General features: G+C 49.4%; 1 protein-coding gene across 1 annotated transcript in view; it reads right to left on the minus strand.

Annotated features, from left to right (window-relative positions):
* CACNG2 (calcium voltage-gated channel auxiliary subunit gamma 2) overlaps positions 1–22,811 on the minus strand; it is a 105,335-nt gene that overhangs the window by 3,642 nt on the left and 78,882 nt on the right. Inside the window, exon 2 of the mRNA XM_084876866.1 lies at positions 7,358–7,441. Within this exon, the coding sequence (XP_084732992.1) occupies positions 7,358–7,441 (84 nt within the window). The remainder of the gene's footprint in view (positions 1–7,357; positions 7,442–22,811) is intronic.

A 22,811-nucleotide genomic window follows, 5' to 3' on the forward strand; every position in this document is an offset into this window, starting at 1 on the left:
AGAGTAAGAGGGCAAGGGGTTGGGGGCAGCTGGGTTACTCTGCATTCTCAGCACTCTTTCCCTTCTGCCTCCAGGCAGGGATGGCAGTACCTCCTCACCAGACCTGCATGGTCTCTCCCTGCAAGTTGTTTCTAAGATAAGGTGCTGTATCCCCATCCTGAGCCTCAGCCACACATCTGCACATGCACACATGTATGCTTAGATGTGCACAGTCAAAGCTACCTGCTTCCTCATCTTCAGAAGCCCACAAGGTTGATGAGAGCTTCTTGAAGACCCAAGAGAGAGATAATGCTTGTTGGGTCTTGAGTGGGTACCTGACATACATATATAACCCTCACAGTAGCCCTTCATCTATGTTCTTTAGCTCCAGTTGATAGATGAGAAAACCGAGGTTCTGAGTGGTGAAGTAAGTTGCCCGAGCCCATGGAGCTAGGGAGTCAGAGTGGGGATTATGCAGTTAGTCTCACCCAAGTTCAAATGTCTGTTTGACCTTGGACCAGCGTCTTTACCCCACTGAGTCTCAGTTTCCCCCTCCTGTAAAGTGGGAAGAGCAAGATAACTTCCAGCTCACAGGAATGTTGTAAGGTCCTGTGCTCAAAGGGTAGTCTGAGCAGCAGCACAGACCTCATGGGGGACTTGCTAGAAATGCAGGTTCTCAGGTCCCGCCTGACCTACCTACTGAACCAGAATGTACATGCTAACAAGACCCTCATAATAAGACTTGTATGCGCGCAACAGTTCATAAGGATTAAATTGGGTAATATCTGCATTGTTTCTGACACTTAAAGGAATACAGTAAAAGATAGAATTGTTATGATTTCTAATGCCCCTTCCCCTTCAGTCCAGACACAGCTTCGCCATGAATCATTTTGACTTTCCACTGAAGCTGGTGTGGTCTTAGTGCTAAAATCTATCCCAAGAAGCAGAAAATAGCTGATTTGCCCCATGAACAAGTATTTATTGGCCTGTGAGCATATGGAACTACACAATAGCCACTAATATTTAGGGAGCTCTTCCTATGTGCTGGGCCCTCTAATAAGTGTCTTCTGCAAGTTAACCCATCTAAACCTCACACCAGCCCCATGAAACCATGGGCCTCGGCTTTGAGAAGATTCCACATTCTGAAAACAGGCAGTGGCAAACTTTTTCTATAAAGGAACAGATCATAAGTATTTCTGGCTTTGTGGGCCATACGGTCTCTGTTGCAACTACTCAGCTTTGCTATGGTAGCGTGAACATAGCCATAGACAATATGTAAACAAACGAGTGTGGTTGTGTTCTAATAAAACTTTATTTATAAAAACAGTTGGCGAGCCAGATTTGGCCTGCTAGCTGCAGTGCAGCCACCCCTGGCTGAGTCCCTAATAAAGGCTGCAAGGCCTCGAGCAGGGAGATGCATTGCTCTTGACAACTGGAAGTCCAGTGAATAGATACAGGCTGAGTGCTGGCCACTGTGCCAGGTTCCAGGCTAGGCGTGAAGACAGAGGAATGCAAAACAGGCCGGGTCCATGTCTTTACAAGGCCTACAGTCTCATAGATAAGATATATGTCCAATAATCACAGATGAACAGTTATCAAGTAGGATGGTGTTATGAAATATAAAGATGCCGTGTGGCACCATGAAGGCATGGACAAGCTAATGTTCACTGAGTGTAGCCATTTGTCCAGGGCTGCCCAGCAGAGACAAGGGGGACCTGGGTTTGTGAACCCAGGCAGCCTGCCTCTAGGCTCTGTGTGCCTGCCACTGCACTCGCCTGCTCTCATGCCTCTCTGAGCCTCTTCTGAGTCCTGTGGGGCTCAGGGAGGGCTTCCCTGAGGCAGTGATGTTGGAGCTGACCTCTGATGGACAGGGGGAAGCTAATTGGGCAGAATAGAGGCGGGATGTGGAGAGTGTCCCAGGGAGAGGAAGCAGCATGAGTGGGGGCTTGTCCAGGGAACTGAAAGGAGCTGGATCGCTAGGAGCTGGTGGAGGGGCCGGGAAAAGAACTGAGGGAGATGGAGCCACTGGGGCCAGGCCACACGGGTTTGTGGGTCACCGGGGACCTGTGGGCCAGGCTCCAGAGCTTACCTTTATCCAGAACAATGGGCAACATGAAAGGGCTTTAAATGGGCAGGACTGTCACAATCTGATTTGCATCTTAAGAAACACATGGATTCTCAACAATAAAGATATAAAAAATACATATCCTCAGGTGAGGATTAAAAAGCACACAGATTAAGAAGAGGCCAAGGGTGAGTACAGGGAACCAGTGAGAGAGCTATTGCAGTGGGAGGGCTAGCTAATGTGGCTGGCCAGACAAGTGATGGTGCTTGGACCAGGGTGGGCACAGAGGGTCTGGGCAGAGCTGGGTTTGAGGGGTGTTGAAGAGGTGAATGAAGACTCGGTGATGGTGGATAGGGACACACTGGCTGGGGAGGACTTCCAGGCTCTTAGTCATCTCTCCCTCTCTCCTCCTTCCACACTGTGCAGGGTGGGGTCACTAGTGACTGTGAAAGGGGGCAGGTTGCAGCAAATGCATGTATGAGTGCATGTGTGTGAGTGTGTGTATGTGTGAGAGTGTGTGTAAGAGAGTGTGTGAGAGAGTATGAGTGTATGTGAGTATGTGTGTGAGAGTATGAGTGTGCGAGTATGGGTGTGATTGTGAGTGTGAGAGTTTGTGTGTGTGTGTATGTGAGTGTGAGTATGTGAGTGTGTGAGTGTGTGAGAGAGTATGTGAGAGTGTGTGTATGTGAGAGAGTGTGTGAGTGTGAGAGTATGAGTGTATGTATGTGAGTGTGTGTGATTGTGAGAGTATGTGTGTGTGTATGTGAGTGTGAGTATGTGAGTGTGTGAGAGAGTATGTGAGAGTGTGTGTATGTGAGAGAGTGTGTGAGTGTGAGAGTATGAGTGTATGTATGTGAGTGTGTGTGAGTGTGATTGTGAGTGTGAGTATGTGTGTGTGAATATATGAGGGTGTGTGAGTGTGAGAAAGTATGAGTGTGATTGTGAGTGTGAGAGTGTGTGTATGTGAATGAGTGTGTGAGTGTGTGAGTGAGAGAGCATGTGAGAGTGTGTGTATGTGAGAGTGTGTGAGGGAGATGAGAGGAGAGAGAAAAGGGAGAAGGAGAGGACGTGGGAGAGAGAGAGAAGGTGTTATTGGAGAGGAGAGAAAGAGAAATCAGAAGAAGATGGTGGGTGAGGAGAAGAGGAGAAGTCGAGAGTGGTGGCTGGGAGCATGGGCTCCAGGAATGGGCTGCTTGGGTCCCATCCTCGCCCTCCCCATCTTTGTGGCCTCTGTGCCTCCCCTTTCTCATCTGTGTAATGGACAGGAGCACTCGGCCCTGTCTGACCTTCTCCCTGCAGTACCTTCCTTGTGGGGTGGTCGTGCAGATGGGTGAAGGTAATGCACAAAGTGCTAGGCCTGGCCCCGACACAGCCGGGCGGCCAGTGAATGTTTGCAGCATGTAATGACACATGAACGGAACTTGGAAGCTCACCGAGCGTCCTTCGGGAGCACCATCTGTGCAGGTCCTGGGAGCCTTCCCAGTTCCTGTCGTCTGGGGTTGGTGGAGAGAGCGGCCTGCCCCGTCTCCCTCGCTGAGCTGCCTGCCCTGCCTGAGCCTCAGTTGGCCCAGGAACTGCAGGGAGAGGGTCAGACACCAGCTCAGAGGGCTGCCGTGATGTCCTGAGTAAGTCACTTTAAGCAGTTAGAATGGTGCCTGGTGCTGAGAGCACCGGGAAATGCTGGCTCTCCTTGCAGTAGAGCTTATGTTGCTGTTCTCCCCGGGCCTGCGGTTACCCGGGTTGGTGTTGGTTCAAGTGCAGGTTGTGACTCATGACTAACTCGTGTAGTCAGCACGGTGGTTGCAGCCAGCTCCTGAATGAGGGGCCAGGACCGAATAGAAATTGCCACCTGTGCACAGCAGGTGGAGGGCAGGCCCCGTGTTGTGAAACGTAGGCTCTGGTTGCCTGGATGTGAGCACCAGCTGCAGCTGAGCCGGATCCCTAACTGCAAGGATCCGTCACCACAGTTTTAGCCACGCTGACCATGGCGACCTCTGGTGGGAACAGTTTTGCTAGAAGGGGCCGTAGGGCTCGGACAGTGGACAGGAGTACTCGGCCCTGCCTAACATTCGGGGGGCAGGCGGCATCCCAGGGAGTGTGCTGGGCTGGGTAGGCCATTTAACCTCTCTGGGCCTCGGTATTTCCTCATCCGTACAATGGGAGGATGGGGCTGTGTGTGCAGCTCCAGCATTTCAGGAGCTTGGAGGCTGTATCGCTGTGCTTCTATCCTCTAACCCAGTGGTCAGCAAACTGCAGTTCGCAAGCCACATGTGGCTCTTTGGCCCCTTGAGTGTGCTTCTTCCACAAAATACCACGTGTGGGTGATTGAAACTTTGTGGCCCATGCGCAGAAGTCAGTTTTCGGCTCTCAAAAGAAATTTCAATCGTTGTACTGTTGATATTTGGCTCTGTTGACTAATGAGTTTGCCGACCACTGCTCTAACCTGAAGAGGGGTGATGGACTTTTCTCATGTGATCCATGGGCAGCGGGGACACTCTAACAAAGCACCATTGACCTTTGTCTCATCGCTCCTCAGAGCCCCTCCCAGGGACTGCTATTCATCGAGGCTCAGAGAAGTTGTGTAACGTGCCCAAGGCCACAGAGCAGACCTCACCTTGAATTCAGGTCTTTTCCCTCTAAATCTAAAGCTCTGACCTTGACACCTGGTATTCCCCACACTCCCCATGCTTAGGTACCTAGGAGACCCCTCAGTGCCTGGTGGGCCCTGCATAGGGGGGCGGAGAAGGGAAGCAAGGGAGGAGGGGGTGCTCTGAGGCTGGGAAGGGTGGTTTTGACTCCGCTTGAGACCTTGCATCCACCTCTGTCCTCATTCTGGGACGAGGGTGGATGTACCAGGGGGCCTGGGAAGGGTGGACTCTCATTTACTCATTCAGCAAATATCTCCAGCAGGCTGAGGGGTGGAGAGAACTGTGTGTCTGCAGCTACTCAGAGGAGTCAGCTGTTCATGGTCCAAGGGGCAGGGAGAAGAATCTGTAACAAATCATGACATGCAGGTTGGGGCAGAGGATCCTTCAGGAATGATCCCTGTCTTTTAGATGCTCCAACCAACCAGGTTAGAGCTTAATGGAGAGTGATAGGAACTCACATCTTCCAGGTTAAAAAATCACTTTTCTTGTCTAGCTCAAGATTAGCATGTTATAGGTCAGGGGTCAGCAAACTGCGCTGTATGTAACCTGTTTCTGTAACTACAGTTGTTTCATTTCCTTCTGTTTGTCTGTGCCTCTTTTGTGCTCCAAGGTTAGTTGAATAGTTGGGACAGACTGTACAGTCTGCAAAGCCTAAAATATTTATTATCTGTCCTTTTACAGAAAAAGTTTGCCGACCTCCTATTATAAATGCTCAAAAATATTGTTGGATTTGGTCACCTCAGACCCTCGGACCCTGTACTGCTAATATATGTTCAAGTCTTTTGTTCAGGGACACCAGAATGAACCCAACGCTTGAAGTTCTCCTCTCTTTAAGAATTGGGAAATGAAGGTGCAGAGTAGGTTAGGGATGGTCACCTAAGAATCCTGTTTTCTTTTATTTAACAAGCAGCATTGATTGAGCATCTACTATCTTCCAGAAGCTGTTAAAGGCACAGCAAAGAATGAGACAGGGTTCCTGCTGCAAGCACTTGTTATCTAGCGCTGCTGGACCATTGGGGCTGTGCTGTGGGGCTGAGCTTTGCCCCGCCCACCTCTGTGTGCAGGATGCATCTCTCCATGTGGGTCTCCCAGTCCAGCAATTTCCCCGAGGGTCCTCCCCACGTGGTCTTCCCAGGGCCACAGACTGTCTCATTCATGCGTCTCAATCTCCTCAGCCCTGAGCACAGGGTTAGCACATGGATGGTGTTCAATCAGCCTTCTCACTATTGCCAGACTCCTGTGGGGGCCCCAGACGTGGTATCAGGGAACACAACCAAATGGCCCTTTAGGAATTCAATTTATGAGCGGCGTCTTGCAGGACTTCATAAAAATAAACGATGAGCATTGTCAGATATTCTCCCTCATTTAAAAAAAAATCTATAAATTGCATCATGCTCCCTTCCTTCCTCTTCCCAGCTGCCTGGCTGACGTCATGCTCTGTGGCTTCTCCGCGAAACCCGATTCCAGGCTGACCTGAGATTGGCTTTGATGTGAGGAGTATTTATTGAAAGAGATGGATGATCCATAAAATAAAATGCCTCCTGCATTTTTCATAAGAGTCATCGGAGGGTAATGCTAACTCCTTTGCCTTGGGAGAGGGGTGGGGGCGGGGCGGAGGGGGCATTCCTGGGAGGAGAGGGATGGTGGGAAGGCAGGCCTAAGAGCCCCAGCAGAGCCTTCAGCCACTTCTGCTCAGCGGCTTTGCTGTCCCAGGTGTCAAGGACCCTCAGCCCCTCTCTCGGAAATCCATTTTTCAGGGAACATTTCATCTTGTTAGTTTTTGCCTATTCTTGAGGACTTTTTTTGGGGACTCAGAGGCTTTCTCTTGCTAATATGTGCCAGGTGGATTTAAGATCACAGCCATTGAATCAGGATTTAACTTTGACTTGAATTGTGGGGGAAGAAAAAGAATCTCACATTGTTTCAGTAGAAGTTCTAATCTGGCACTGCCTGACGAGTGTCTTCATTCAGTTATTTAAGAAATATTTACTGAGGGCACTGGGCTGGACATATAATGCAAACAAGATGGGAAGAGCCCTGGCTAGAGTGTTGGTAGGATGGTGAAGGAGATGGTTGCTCAAAAGACAAGGACTCTATAGCCTGATGAAAGTGCTGTGCTCTGGGAATCTGTTCAGGGGCCTGGAGGGCTTCCGGGAAGAGGTGACGTTTTAGCTGAGACCTGGTGGAGCTGTAGGAGTTTGCCAGACAAAGAAGGGAGGGAAAGGTGTTGCAGGCAGAGGGAACAGCATGCATGAAGGTACTGTAGTTTTGCTACTGTTAATGAATCATAATCATAATGTAAATATCTGTGTTTTCCCATGGTCTTAGGCTCTGATCTTGCATGTAATTTTGCTACTGTTAGTGAATCATAATGTAAATATCTGTGTTTTCCGATGGTCTTAGGTCTACAGCAGGGTCGCCTAAGACTATCAGAAAACACAGATATTTACATTATGATTCATAACAGTAGCAAAATTACAGTTATGAAGTAGCAGCAAAAATAATTTTATGGTTGGGGTTCATCACAACATGAGGAACTGTATTAAAGGGTGGCGGCATTAGGAAGGTTGAGAACCACTGCGCTAGACAGTCCTGGTGTTTGTGCTGCAAAGGTTGGAGGGCAGAACCCATCACCATGAAGGAGATAAAAATGGCTTGCACTCACGGAGGAAATATTCGGCTGTGTCAGCTTCGTAATCTGTATCCTCTGGGAAGTGATCAATTTGCTTGCAGAGACCTTTGAAGTTCCCTGGAAAACAAGAGGAGAGAGCACACATGAGACATCATAGTTTCTGGGGTTCAGACCACGGGCCTCTTCTGAGGCTGGCCCGGCCTCTCCCTCACTCTTGAAGGGAGGTACGGCTTTGTCTGTGTGGACATCCTCCTGGTGAATCAAAACGCGCAGTGCTGGAGAGAGGATCTAAGGCCGAGAACTTCAAAACCCAGCCATCCATGGAGGCTTCTGAGGATTAGCTGAACTTGGCGGGTGGCGGAGGTTTGATTCGGGGCTGGGGACTGCCACAGAGGACGCCCACGAATGATGAACCGGGTGTGGTCACCCCTGTGCCCTCGCTCCCCCACAGTCACCCCACCATTTGCATGAGAGAAAACGGATAGCTTTCCAAAGAAGGCAAACCCTAAAATGTTGCTGACAAACATCCCCACAGCACTTTGGGTAAGCTTGCAAAGCGCCATCCCATCAGCAGGGCATGGAATTCACGACACCAGCCACCAACAGCTCTGAAATGCAGGGGGTGAGCTCCACACTGGAGGGCCTTGGACTAGACTCATTCTGGCTCTACCACAGGCCTCTGAGGGGGTATTTTCATCCCCATTTTACAGATGAAGAAACTGAGGCTCAGGGAGGCTAAATTAACAAGTACTTGTGCTAGGAAATTGTGGAATCAGGGCTTTCGACTCTAAATATTTGCTCAGTGAGGAGGTGGGAACTGGCTCAGGTTAAAAGCCCATCCCAGTGCCACAGCAGGTGCTACCAGCAGTCACTGAGTGAGTGAGTGAGTGAACTATGCAATGCAGTCTCCATAAAGACAGATGCGCAGAACAGAATATACAGCCATGTCCACTTTATGACATGGGTGTCCCCAGCACCAGCATAAGGACGACAAGTGTTGGGTAACTTCCCCTATGCTGGGAGATAAGGTGCAGGGGTGAGAGGCTGGGAGATAAGGTGCAGGGGTGAGAAACTGGGAGATAAGGTGCAGGGGTGAGAGGCTGGGAGATATGGTACAGGGGTCAGAGGCTGGGAGATAAGGTGCAGGGGTGAGAGGCTGGGAGATAAGGTGCAGGGGTGAGAGGCTGGGAGATATGGTGCAGGGGTGAGAGGCTGGGAGATTGGTGCAGGGGTGAGAGGCTGTGAGATATGGTGCAGGGGTGAGAGGCTGGGAGATAAGGTGCAGGGGTGAGAGGCTGGGAGATAAGGTACAGGGGTGAGAGGTTGGGAGATAAGGCGCAGGGGTGAGGCAGATTCAGCCTCACTGATATGCCACAGTTTCCTCACCGGAAAGTAGAGACCTTCGCATCTGGTCAAGGGGATTAGATGAGCTGACACATATAAAGTGCTCAGAACAGCGCCTGGCACATTAGTGAACATGCTCGAGGGCATTGCTGAGAGAGAAATGGATTTGGACTATATTCAGCCACTGACATTGGGGATTTTTCTGTGACAGTAGCTAATATAACCTAATTAATACACAGCCCTCAGTACATGCTAGCAATTTATTTTCCTAGAGAACTCTGAGCCACACATCCCATAAAGAAGGCCTTATTGTATGCTGTGGAAACTGTTTATGAATTTTAAAGCATTGTAACACAGACCTGTCTATTACATACACCTGCATCTATAGGACATGGGTATACTTACATGAGATAAGCATTTTGTCTATTTCTAGCTATTGTTATATGCTACATATTACAGAGAAGATGGTTGACCCTCCGCACCTTCCATTCGCTGTCTCTGTACCAGATTCACCTCCTTTTCTGACTTCTGCAAGAAAAAGGATTCCCTAAAGCATTTCGAGATTTCTGGCAACTTTACGGAAGCTTTGTAGGGTCCCAAGAGCTCAGAGTTTCACCCCAAATGCTCCCAAGGCCAGGTCTCTTCTCTGAGTGCCTGGGCAGTCCCTCTCCTTGCTCCCTTCGCCCCCAGACCTGTTGTCTCCCCGCCTCTCTGTCCTCCGAGCACACCTGCCCTGCCCTCGTGCATCTTGGCTCATAAACCAGTTAACTGACATGATATTTTGAATTTAATGAAAAAAGGTTGCGCCTATAGATGCTTATGGCATACAATTGGTTAACAGGAGGCCTCAACCCCCTCCCCCTAGCAGCTTCTCCCTCCCACACCCCCCCTCTCTCCTGAGAAGTGTCTTTATACCAGCTGCTAAGAGGATCTACTATCCTACCTAGTGTTAAAATTACAAATCAGTGTGTTTGAAAAGCACTTTGCAAAGCACTTCCATTTTCTCTCAATTCAATATGACAAATATTTCATCAGCGCCAGCTCTATGCCAGGCATCTTTCTTTATAAGGAAGCCTGCAGGAGCTGAGGTGTGGAGAATGGTCCTGACATGCCCCAAGTCTCCTAACAGATCGGGGACAGTGCTCAACCCCGAACCAAGGGCTCGCAGGGGGAGCCTCCACAGCCCTCTCCTGCTCCCCACGCAGCCTGCCTGCCCTCTGCACAAGCCTGGGCCTCAGCCACCTTTGGACTGACTGTTGGCTCCTAGCACAGTGCTGAGCACAGAAGAAGGGCGAAGAGATGCTTGTTGGGAGGCTGTGTGAAATAAGCAGCTGCATGGACCTCTCCTGGGAGGTCCAGACCTGGGTAGTCAACTGCCTATTTGATGTCTCCTGGTGGATGTCTTAAAGGGACCGTATGCTCAGCAGGTCCAAACCTGAACTATGATCTTTCCCTCAAGCCTGGTCTTCTGGAGGCACCAACTAGCTCAGTGAATACCTCTCCATTGCTTCCTGGTGCACGTTTGAGCCCAGCCATCATTGCTGACATCTCTTCCTCCTCCTCACTGCAGGTTCATGTTATCCTGCTGTATTAGCTTCTCAGGACTTCTTAAAATCATTGATTGCTCCCCATTGACAATATCACCCACTGCCAGGCCACCTTCCTTGCTTCCCTGGAGGACTGCAGTAAGTTCCCCATTGGTCATGTTGTACCCACTCTTATTTCTCTCTACAGAGTTCTCAAACTGGTCCTTGGAAAATGCCAATCTGATCAGGCCATCTCCAGCTTAAAATATTCAACAGCTTCTCTGTGCTCTTAGGAGAAAGCTCAACAGCCTCGGTTGTCCTCACCTCTCTGGGACATGCTATCTGGGCCTTCCTTCTGGCGTGTTCCTTCCTACCATAGGATCCTTGCACATGCTGGTCTGGCTGCCTGAGCCCCCACCACATCCTTTGTTGCCTCCTTGCCTCTACCTCCCAGTGAGATGTCTACCACCCTGCTGGCTATTGTGTGTTGGGGAGATGTTAAGGCACGAGTGACACTGGTGAGAATGTTCCAGTAGAAGAAGGAATTGGCCCAGAAAAAGGAGGGAGCAATTTACAAGCAACATGAGGGGGATGAGGTCCAGGACACATGTGCAAGGATGGTCTTTGATGGGGTATATCAGTGTTTCCCAAAGTGTGGTACGCGTACCCCCAGGGGTACGGGAAGAGTTTGGTGGAGGTACATGTTGCACAGGAGTTTGGTGGGGATAGGCACTGCATCATGCTTAGCTGCGCCTAATTCTACGTTGTCATGAGTACGAGGGGTACTCAGCGTTAAGAAAATTATAGAAGGGGTACACATATGTCAAAAGTTTGGGAAACACTGGGTAGATGATGGCCTGTTCCATGCACCAGGAGACACATGTGGGTAGACACGGTGGGAGCTTGTGACCCTTCTCTTCTGATTGCTTCTATTTTATTGATGGAATGGGAACCAGGAACATCAACTGAGAATTAGGAAGGAGAGGCAGGGTTGGAAATTTGAGGAAGGAGGAAGGGAGTCAAATATTTCTCCACGAGAAAGGGAGAGAGAATGGACCAGGCTTGAGACATGAAGTATGTATGTCAGGGGCTTCAAGGTCCCTCTTGAGACCCTGTGGTTTTTCTCAGGCCACATGTAGGCATGCCGCTGCAATTTATCTAGCTGGAGGGTTGCCTTTAATCAGGATGGAGGTCTGTGAGGAGAGAGTAAGAAGGGTGGGGGGAGTGATTATGAAAATGGACAGGCCCGAAGCTGGGTAAAGAGGGCAGTGGAAAGATGGGCGTCAATGCATTGGCAGCTAGGGTGGGGCTCAGAGAGTTGTTAGAGTTAGGGCTCAGAGTGAGCTGAAAGGATGGGACCTAGGAGTCCAAAAGTGGATGCAAAAGACTGAGATTGTGGAGTGTGGTTATAAGTAATCTCAGGGCCAAGTGTAAACCCATGAACTGTGTGGCTCAGGTTGCAAGGAGATAGGGGTGACATTCAAAGTGTTTAGCAACTGTAAAGGGCATCCAAATGAACACATAAGACAAAACTACAGTTCATGTTCATTGTCTGTGTACATGGAGTCTATATTACAAAACTGCTTACTCAGTTAAAAGTTGAAGTGCAAATAATTCATCACATTATCCTAATTAACCCCGAATTATCGGTTGGTTTTTAGAAATTATTGGTGTGATCTTTCGATGACGAGGCTCTCACAAGCTCAATGACGGCCCTGTCTGGACTACGATTTGACACAGGGAACCACACCAGATGCTCCTGGCCCTTCTCTGCTCAGCACTAGTCATTCATTCCATCTCAGTGAGTACTGAGTCTTAGTACTGAGTTTTCTCCCACTCTGGTCTGACGGCTTCTCTGTGAAAACGGCCCTCCATCCTCAGCAACCCAGCTGGCGGGATTGATGGTGGTGAGGGGGAGGGCGGAAACCTCAGGGGTGGTCATCAAGCCCAGTGTTTGTATGGCTTCAGGCACAGATGGATCCAGGTGCTCAAAAAATCTGGTGTTGGCCTTCCTTCCAGGTGGCTTCCTTCTCAAGCAGGCTCTCTCCCCAAGAGGAGACCAAGGCTAAGTGCCTGGCCCGGGGTGGTGGAGGGAAATCTACCTGACCCCTGCCCTTCAGGGACACACGGTCTGGAGGGAAAGACAGAGGTGCAGGATGTAATTTAATTTACTAGAATATAATGTCTCACATACTATATTAGAGAGAGGCCAAGCCTTATGGGAGCAGAGTTGTTCAGCTAACATTTATGAAGTGCTGACTGTGTGCTATGCTCTCTGTGCGACCCGCTGAAAACAGAGGGAAAAATGTACTTTCTGTGCAACAGAACTTGCAGTCTATGGTGGGGGACAGAAGGCAGATGCTGTGGTGTAGCAGGTATGTGTTGTGACAGAGCAGGGCCTGTCTGGGTGCACACAGTAGGTGCATGTCAGTGTGTGAGTGTGTGGGTGTTGACGCAGGCCTTCTGAGGTGGGGGAGGTGGGGGTGGGGGTGGGAAGGAGGGGTGGCTGAGCTGCTACAGAAAGTGCCGAAGATGGAGAAGGAGCTAGCCAGGAAAAGCAGGTCAGTGTGTGTGTGTGTGTGTGTGTGTGTGTGTGTGTGTGTGTGTGAGAGAGAGAGAGAGAGAGAGAGAGAGAGAGAGAGAGAGAGAGAGAGAGAGAGAGAGAGAGATCCCCAAAGCAGAGTCAGGGTCATGAGGAAACCTGAAGGTAATAGATGCTGGAACTGGCCTGTACTGGCTCATGGGAGCCGACGGTTGGTGTCTTTTCCTGACTCACATTAGAAGCTTGAAGTCGGTCACGGTGGGAGTATTTGCACCACGGGAATTGGCAAATAGCACAACTCCCCAGAGAGCCAGTTGTTAGACATCTACCAGCACAACACTGGATGAAGGGCGGTCCCTTGTGAGGGATCGGCTGGTGTAAACACACGGCATCCGTGTGAGATTGAAGATTTATAAAACATGGCTTCCACTTAGAGTGCAGGGTGGGCAAGGGGAGGGCAGGAGGTGGCTGGAGAGGGCCAGGGGCCAGATCCCACAGGGATCCAGGCTGAACTGCCCACTCCCCCCGCAGACACTGGCTTTGGGCTTTTGGAAGGTGAGGAGAGAGTGAGGGGAGACACTCCCACCACGAACTAGGGGCCCAATAAGCACAACAATCTCTGCCGAATCCCCACCCCAGAAGGGCGGCAGTCCCGCACCAACCCCAGAGCCCAGAGCCTTCAGGCCAAGCCGGGACAGAAAGGCCACGGGCTATGCCTGCGGCTGCCGCAGCTCTGCCTCCAGGAATTGACCGGCTCACGCTGGAAATTTCAGCTTGCAGGCATTAAGTAGTTTAAGAGGAGGTTTCATCAGCTTTGTAAAAAGCACATTAATATATCACAACACCAACTGCTGCCTCATGTCTTTGAATTCAATAAGCTCTTCATAAACCTGGTCATTAGGGGCTGCACAGAGCCGTTCTGTTTTCCGCTTTTCTTGAGGAGTTGTAGGAACAGTATGGGGGGTGGCAGCGGCGGGGGGAGGGCTGAGGCGCGAGCTGGAGGCTGGCTCAGTAATTTTTTTAAGTGAAGCAAATGAAGGGTTTGGTGGGAGCTGCTTTCTCTGTGTTTTAAACCTTTGCTGCTCCTGGCTCCTTGCTCTGCTGGCAGGGCTCTCCCTGAAGGCAGGGATTTAGGAGACCTGAGCTTGTGAGAGATGCTGGCTTGTCCCTCCTGGAATGCCAGCCCCCCTCCCCCTGCCCCGCCCAGAGTCTGCATTTCCCACAAGCTCCCTGGCTGTGCTGACACTGCAGGGTTTGAAACAACAGCCCGTGAGGTTCACTCGTTTGCCTGTTGTAAATTTGCTCATTCATCCATTCACTGGATTGTTTTGACTGCCTACTATGTGCTAGGTCCTGTGCAGACACTGGGTGGGGTTAGAATGGTTACCACAATGGAAGCCTATTGTGGCTGCCTTCCTCATCCCCCCAAGTGTGCCCTTTCCATTTGCCCCGAGCTCTCACCGCAGAAGTCCTGTCTCCACAGCGAGCAGTTGCTCATACGGTGGTATCCTGTCCTCATTCTTGTCTCCACAGCTACTTCTTTAGTTCCCTCCATGTGATGCAGGGGAAGAGATTGTGCTCAGACTCCGAAAGATCTGGCTTCTAAGCCTGGCTCTGCTAGCTATCTGTGGTATGGCCATGAGCAAGTTATGTGACCTCTCTGTGCCTCAGTTTCCTCAGCTGTAAAAAAGGGAGTTGATTCTGAGGACTCGTTGAGATGACAGAAGTGAAGGTCCCTAGTGTGTTCCTAACCCAGAGCAGGCACTCAATGAATGCAGTTCTCCCTTCTCTTTTTTTTTTTCAAACAATACCTCTTTCAGGAAGCCTTTCTTGATTGCCCTTAGCAAGAAAGACTCCTTCCCTCCGATGCAGTGCTTCTGGATTGTAATGAGCACAGGGATCCGCTGGGGATCACGTTAAGCCAGATTTTGACTCCAGGGGCCTGGGCTGGGGTCTGAGAGTCTGCATTCCTCACAGTTTCCAGGCAGTGCTGACACTGCAGGGCCCTGATGGACCCCACTCTGGGCTGGCTCACGAGGCTTTCAAGCACTGTGTATCTGTTTTGATCACATTCTGTGTCCTGGCAGAACTGTTTAAAAACAAATGGCCGCAATCTGTAAGCTCCTTAAGGGCAGAACTTTCAGTTCCCTGAACATACCACGTTTCCCCGGATCCTGAGAGGCTCACAGGCACATCTCAGTGTTTCTGAAGGGGTATGAGTCTTATAAATAGATGGGTTCATTTACTCATTGTTACAGTGACGGCGTGTTATGTAATTAATGATAATGGCTGGATGACAAATGTTTATTGAACAAACAGACAAGTGAATGAGTCAGTGTGTGTGTGTGCGCGCGCGCATGTGCATGCACCTGTGTGTGGGCAGGGAGTGTACTACACATCCCCTCCTAAACAGATGAACATTATGTTTAGAATGTTCACTATCAGAATCCCCAGGGCACCGGAGGCTTTGTGCCTCTCTTACTGAAAGCCTATTTGACAATATCAAAATACGTGTATACCCCACACCCAGCCGTTTCTCTTAGAAATTTGGCTTGGAGTAACACTTGCGTGTGTGCACAAGGGGAGGAGTTGAGAATGTCTCTAGACTCTAGACATGCTGCTTGGAACAGCCAAACACTGGGGACAGCCCACACTTGTATTGTCCGAGAATGATAATACCTGGGAGGGTACTACTGTCATAGGGTCAGTGAAGGTGAGTGGACCACAGCTGTACATGTAAGCACAGGTGAGTTTCACAGACATAATGTTGAACATAAAAAAATCAAGCTGCAGAAAAATGCATATGGTTCCATTTTCCCAAAGTTAAACACTTGTACAACTAGACCATAGATTGCTCAGAAATGCATACAATTGTGGTGAAACTTTAAGGTCAAGCAAGGCGATGATACACATAGGATTCAAGAAAGTGTTGACCTGGGTGGGGGCAGGGATGTGGCAGGGAGGCACATGATGGCTTTAATGTACTGGCGATGCTCCGTTTCTTAAGCTGATGGCCAATGCACAGGCACTCATTTTATTGTTATTCTCTATGCCTCACTATGGCAGAGCCTGCTGGCTGTTTTGTAATACCCTGCTCTCTCTGTCTTCCCATGTTTCACCTGAATGTATGGCTTCCTAGAATGTAGACTTTAGTTCCCAGCCTCTCTTGCAGCTAGAAGTGGCCATGTGACCAAGTTCTGGCCAAGGGAATGGTGGGAACAACTTCTGAGAAATGTCCTTCATGGGACACCCCCTTCTCAGCTCTTTTCTCTTGGTATATGGACTATAGAGGTCCAAGGTTGCCATCTTGGAACATGACACAACCTTGAGAATGAAGATCTGCATGATGATAGAATAAGGTAAAGGTGTCTGAACCACACTACTGTGGAGTCATACCAGCCCTGGACATCTTCTCTCTAGAGTTTTGCAATGAGAGAGAAATCATCTTTTTAATTGAACTCTCAGTGCTGGCATATAACAGGTGCTCATTAAATATCTATAGAATAACTGAATGAATTAAAAGGTATCTCAATGTTCCTCACAAAGTCTTTGCTCAGGATAAACTTTTCTACTATTCAGTACTAGCTATGGCTGTGAATATGGGAGATGTAGGTGGGGGCATTGCTGAGACGTAGGTTAGGTACATCAGCCTTGGACTAAGGGGGCTGTGAAGGGTGTCAGATGATGGGTTTGACCTCAGACAGGAGGGATGTAATAGGTCCCAGTGATAATAAGCAAACTACAATTATGGATTGTTGGAACTTAGAAATTACGGAGGAGACCCCTGAAGATGGCGGTCAGGGCCCCATATGGGTATCTAGGCATCATGGGGAGGGGTGTGCTCATGGGGCTGGTGGATTGAGGTGGACCTGACCTTACCAAGTCAGAGAACTTGAAGGATCTGGGTTCTGAACTTCAAGGTACCTTCATCACAGCCTTGAGCTCTGAGTTGCGCTCCCCCATAGTACTGACACTGGAGCAGGCCCCAGGGACAGGAAATCCTCAGGTCTATTTCACACCACAGTGCGATTGAAGGCTGTTCCCATGAGGTTAAGGACCCTTGGCACAGGTAACAAGCTAACCTAAAACATACTCCATGATGTAGGCTATGAAGGAAACTTCCCTAAATACAGTTCAATTAATTCAACTCCTACCACTAAAGAGGCAGTGAAGGGCAGCGGTTAGCCTCAGAATCTGGAGGTGGGACACTGGATTTGATCCCACTAAACTTCTCTGATCCTCACTCTTCTTGTCTGTAAAATGGGGAGACAGAAAGACCTGCCTCACAGGATTGTGAGAATTGCATAAAACACTGCATTGAGAGGGCTCAGCATAGTTCCTGGCACCATAAGGGCTCAATGAGTGGTAGGTGCTGTTTCCCTTGCTGGGCCCCGGGCTGGGGGCACAGATGGGTCACATATAGCTCCTGCCCTCAGGAAGCTCACAGACTAGTCCAACAATGGTGATCCCACTCCGACGTGTCAAGAGAGCTCCCTGGTGGAAACGTGCCCAGGGAGTACAGGGACCTGATACGATTAGATCCTACAAGACAGGACTGTTCAAATGACTATGTCAACCCCAGAGCCCCAGGAGCAGGCAGATAATGAATAAATACTGTCATCTGCCAACAGTTCCACATTCATCTTGAGAAGCCTGTGGTAGAGAGGAAAGATGGCCGTGCCACTCAGTGAGAGAGCTTGTCTCTGAGCTCTCCTTCTGCCATTTATTACCCATGTGATCCCAGAGCAAGTCATTCACTTTTGATTCATTCAGGCTTTTAGCTAGTTCTCTAGTTCACTGAGGGTCTACTAGGTGTGGGGTTGAGCTAGGCACCACCACAGAGAGGGGATCAGGGCAACAGGACTTCCTGTCCCCAAGAGCTATGAGTCCAGAAGATGCTGGGACAAATAATTAACTTCTATGATGCAGAATTAAAAGAATGGGAGGGCAGGGGTGGTGGCGGCCGGCCCCTCAGAGAAGCTGCCATGAGCCAGGCTCTGGGCTGGCCACATTACATTTCATCCTCAAACACCTTTTGTTGTTTTTTCCACTTCAAAGGTGTGTGAATGGAGGCACAGAGAGGTGAGAGAATGTATCTAAGGACTCACTGCCAGTGTGAGAGAAGGAGCTGAGATTTGACCCCAAACAGTGGGCTCTAGGTGATCCTGTGCCTTGTTGTTACAGCAGAGCACAGGATACTGGAGGTGGGTGAGGGACTGTGTGGCTCAGTCTGGTTGGTGGTGGGTTGCTAGGAAGGCTTCCTGGAAGAAGCCCCATCTTAGATGAGCCACAAAGGATAAGTAGAAGTTGGCAGATGAAGGGAGGACAGAGAGGTGCAAGGGAGAAGAGCAAGGGTTATGAGAAAGAGATGGAGAGAGAGAGAGAGAGAGAGAGAGAGAGAGAGAGAGAGAGAGAGAGAGAGAGAGAGAGAGAGAGGACAAGAATTCGGTCCTAAGGCCAAGACCATGTGTCTGTCTGAATGTGTCACTGTTGGTCTGGATGTGTGTGTATAACCAGTTGGGAGAGATAATAGGTAGCTGCAATCAGATTATTTAGGGCCTAATAAGCCATTCAAAGTATGAATTTAGGAGCCACGGGGAGCCACCAAGGGGTTTTAAGCAGAGGATTAATGTGATCAGACTTGTGCTTTAAGTTGATGGCCCTGGTGGTCTACTGGGGAGTGGATGGAGGGGAAGACTGAAACCATGAGCCCATCAAGGGCACCAGGGTTTCCTGCCTGGTCACACTGACAGGAATGGTCCAGGTGAGAGCTGGAGGTGGCTTGGCAGAGGGCAGGGGCTATGAGAGTGGAGAGAAGTGGATGGATATGAAGTTGCTTGAGATCACTTATCAATAAAATGGAGAAATGGGCCAGTGCTGCTTCTCTGATAGTGTAATTGAATATGTGAAATGAGAGTTAATAAACCTGTTTGGTAAATTGCAACTCCCCCTTTCCCCCTGTGCAGAGCTGCAGGCCGGTTAGCACAGCCATCCTTCAGTGAGGGAGTCTGTGCCAGACTTACACCTCTCACTCCGAGTGTGCACTTTCCAAACCCTGGACGGATTGCTGCTCTAACTTGCACTGGTGTGCGACCTTGGTCAGGCCACATTCTCTCTCTTAGGTTTGATCTTCTCCCTTGTAAAATGGGAGTAAGGGTTTGTAAAAGTGCACAAGATAATGTACAAAAAATGCTGTGTACTTAGCCCGTCACATCCTAAGTTCTAGGGAGGTAAACATCTCTACAGGGATAGCTTCTCTTCCGCTACTCTACACACAAAGATTGCGAGGCCTGGCTGCCAGAACACATCCTGCAGACTTTGCTGTCTGAGGGACACTCCTTCCTGCTAGCAGTCTTAAAGGTCTCCATTATGCACCCAGATTCATCGATGGAAAGAAAAAAAAATGCCAGTGGCCTTTCCTGTTTCACAAAATCCACCTTAACTTGCTGAACATTGGTCCCCCCCCCCCCCCCCCTCAACTCCCCTTGGTTGCTTTATTTTATGTGCTTAGGCCAATTCAGTGTCATGGCAGAGATTCAGGCCAGAGTGGTCAAATGCCACCTAAACTGCTGATCCACAGATGGAAATGTTTCATGCGACAGGATCCATAGGCCTGGGGATCCATCTAACCATACTCCTGTTTCCAAGCCAAGCACACTGCCTCACTCAGAAATCTCCAAGACTCCCATTGACTGGAGCACAGAGAGCAGATGCCTTAAGACCCAGACATTCTCAGCCACCTCCAGTTGGACCCAAGCGTCCTACCTCATCTGCTCTGACTCTTCTCTCCCTACTACTCTGGTCTCAGAAAGCATTTGTCCATTCCCCGTGCCTCACCTTTGCTCACACTTCCTCTCCCAGCCACACCAAGCCCTCCCCTCCTTTCTGTCTAAAACAATGCCTGTTTCACTGGGCTAGGATAGCTAGGAGCCATTGGTGGGAATTCTGCAAGCAGGGTCAGACTAGGTGAGGTGCCTAGGTCCAAACTGAAGGAGGCACTTGCTCTCAGGGTCGTGCAGATGCACTGAGCACCTCCTTCAATTTGCACCTCACCTCAGCTGGACCCTGTCAGGGGGAGGGTGAGATGTCAGCTTGGTACCTGGGTGAGTGTTGTGGTTTTCCAAACTGCCCAAGGTAGTGAGCTCCCTGTCACTGGATGGGTCCATGCAGAGGGTGGTCGGCTGCCTTTTAAGGATGCTGTGGAGGGCATTTCCGGGAGGTGGAATAGATGATTCTGAGGTATCTTTCAACCCCTGGAAGCTAGGATTTAAGGAGCCCTCCCTGATTCCTACAGCTCAGAGCTGCCTCCTTTCAACTCTGCTTCACCCCATGATCATTCATCTGGCAATTAACCACAAGCTGCCTTGTGACAGCTCTTGTATTGCCGTCCTGTTTTGTTATTTCTAATTTCACCGGGTTATGTGCCACTTTCCTGATGGTGTCCTATGTGCATCGAGGACAGGAATTGAGCTGTGCATTTTCCATTCTCTCTCAGCACTGTGATACTTCTTAAAGATTCTCTCGGTGCCAATACTTGATATCTCCCCCGATTTACCCACCACATTAATCCCTTGGGTGAGTTCTAGTCCTGACCCATTCTACAAGTGAGGGGCTGGAGGCTCATAGAGCTCGATAAATATTAGCTACTTTTTAAGAATAGAAACTCAAGACAGGTGCTATCAGAATACCTGGTGTGGACCTTGGGGAAGTTGCGTAACCACTTTGGGCCTCAGTTTCCTTGCTGTAAAGTGGGTTAATAATATTTCCTATTTTCCAGTTTTTGTGAGGGTTAAGTTAATCTAGGTGTGAAGCTCTTAGAACGGTGCATGTTATAGGCTCTCAGTACACATGATATATTATTACTATCTTTGTTACGATAACAAAATTGGCAGGCCTTGTCATATCTAGAAAAAAAGAATGATCAGAATGCGAGTCTTAGAATTTCAAGGTGTATAAAAAGATCATCCAGGTGGGAAGTCAGGCATCTCCCCTTTGGAGCATGTGGTTTCCTTAGAATTGTCCATCTCCCCAGAGAGAGGTTCCTCCATCCCAAGCCACTTATAGAAATGGAAATGGGGGTTCCCACGAGTCTCATTGGCAGGAATCAGTTCCCAAGGACTTGATGTCCTTTGAGGAAAATATAAAGAGAGTTCTCAAAACCATAAAGCGGAGGGCAGCACTTGGTCTTTAATGATCGATCGATGGATGGATTGAAAACACATTGGCAGCCTTCACTGTGCTAGGCACTCTGCTAGGGAAGGAGATAAGGATAAAAAACTTAGAATCTTTGCTCTGAAGCCTTCGTAGTCTGGGGGACTGAGGGGAGGATGGAGAATTGGACACAGTGAGCCCTGGCCCCCCAAAGCCAGTCGGTACGAAAAGAGGAGCAGATGAGATAGCCGGCCATGTCTGCCTCTCCATCACAATCCCCAGGCGGAAAAGGGTTCATGAGGGATGAGGAAAATTACTGAGAGATGGTGCAGCTGATCCAGACAGCTCGGAGAGGACAAAGATCAGCAGGGAGGGGGAGTTGGCCGTACTAGTTGATGGGTGTGTGAGGAAGAGGTGGAGGCAAGCCCACAGGGGACCACAACTGAGGAAGAGCGAGCGGGCTCTAGAAAGAACTGCCCTGCCGGCGCCTCTGGCCTACTGTTGGCTGCTAAGAGCAGCACTTTGATTGCTGTTGGGAAGCCAAACACTGTTCGCATTTCTGTCACTTAAAACAATGTGGTGTTGTGACACTCTGGAACTGAAGATAAATGTTTAATAAAAGGATTCAATTTGATATGATGTCAAAACTTAATTAGATCCATAATGCACAGAGGGCTCTGCAGGCCCTTTAATTAGGAGCTACTTCAGAGTCTTGCATGCATGAGTGTGTGTGTGTGTGTGTGTGCGCGCGCGCGCGCGCGCGTTTCTTCAGCACTGTGGAGGGGCTGCCTGGCTGGGATGGCGCCTCCCAGCCTGGAGGCCTGCAGATTCTAGCTCAAGGACACTGCTTTTGGCAGGGCTGGCAGCAGTGATGGAGGGGGTCCAGGCCCATTCTGTGCGTTGGAATCCTGTATTCTCTCAGATTGGGGCTGCAGCATGTGATTGTAAAATGCTAACCTATTTGAGGCTCAAGGTCATGACCTCAGGCCAGGTGAGGACTCCTAATAGGAGGCCAGCCCTGCACAGGGGAACTGTCTTTAAGCCCAGTTGGTCCTGCACCCAGGGGCATTGAAGATCAAGGCTGGTAGACACTTGAACAGTTATGTTTCCGATTCCAGCCAAGACTGACATTCCACAGTTATGTGCTGGTATAGCTACACTTACTGCTAAATATGACTGCTGTTCAAGCACTCCCCGAATTCCTCTTCGGGTTGGTACTGATTATCGCCCAATTACAGCCTGTAAAAATGACAGCAGTCTTGCCCTGACCGGTTTGGCTCAGTGGATAGAGTGTCGGCCTGTGGACTGAAGGGTCCCAGGTTTGATTCCAGTCAAGGGCAAGTACCTTGGTTGCAGGCACATCTCTACTAGGGACTGTGCAGGAGAAAGCTGGTCTATGTTTCTCTCTCATCGATGTTTCTAACTACCTATTCCTCTCCCTTCCTCTCTATAAAAAAATCAATAAAATATATTTAAAAAAATGACAGCAGTCTTATGGTACGAGGTTATAGATCATCAGCATGAGCTTTGAAGTCAGACCCCACCCTCGAATTCAAGAGTCTCAGCACTGCCTACTACGAGCTGTGTTAATACTCTGAGCCTCCATTGTAGATGGGGTTAATAACACCTATGTCAAACTGCTGATGTGAAGATCAACAAACATAAATAATGTGAGTGGTTCCAGGTTTAGCACTTTAGATTCAGATTCCAGAAATCCAAGTTCATGTATCAGGGGAATGTTTCAAAGGGTGTAGAATGTGGATTTGAAGAGTATACTATCTGGAGCAGACTAGGTTCAAATCCCAGCTCTGCCACCCAAAAGCCATGACCTTGGGCAAGAAATGTCACCTTTCAGTGTCTCAGTTTCCTTATCTGGTGAATGAGATCATAAGTGTCTTCTGAGTTGTTGGAAGGATCATAAACT

The sequence above is a fragment of the Pipistrellus hanaki genome, assembly GCF_964339955.1.
Source record: "Pipistrellus hanaki genome assembly, chromosome: 3".
Classification (NCBI taxonomy): Eukaryota; Metazoa; Chordata; class Mammalia; order Chiroptera; family Vespertilionidae; genus Pipistrellus; species Pipistrellus hanaki.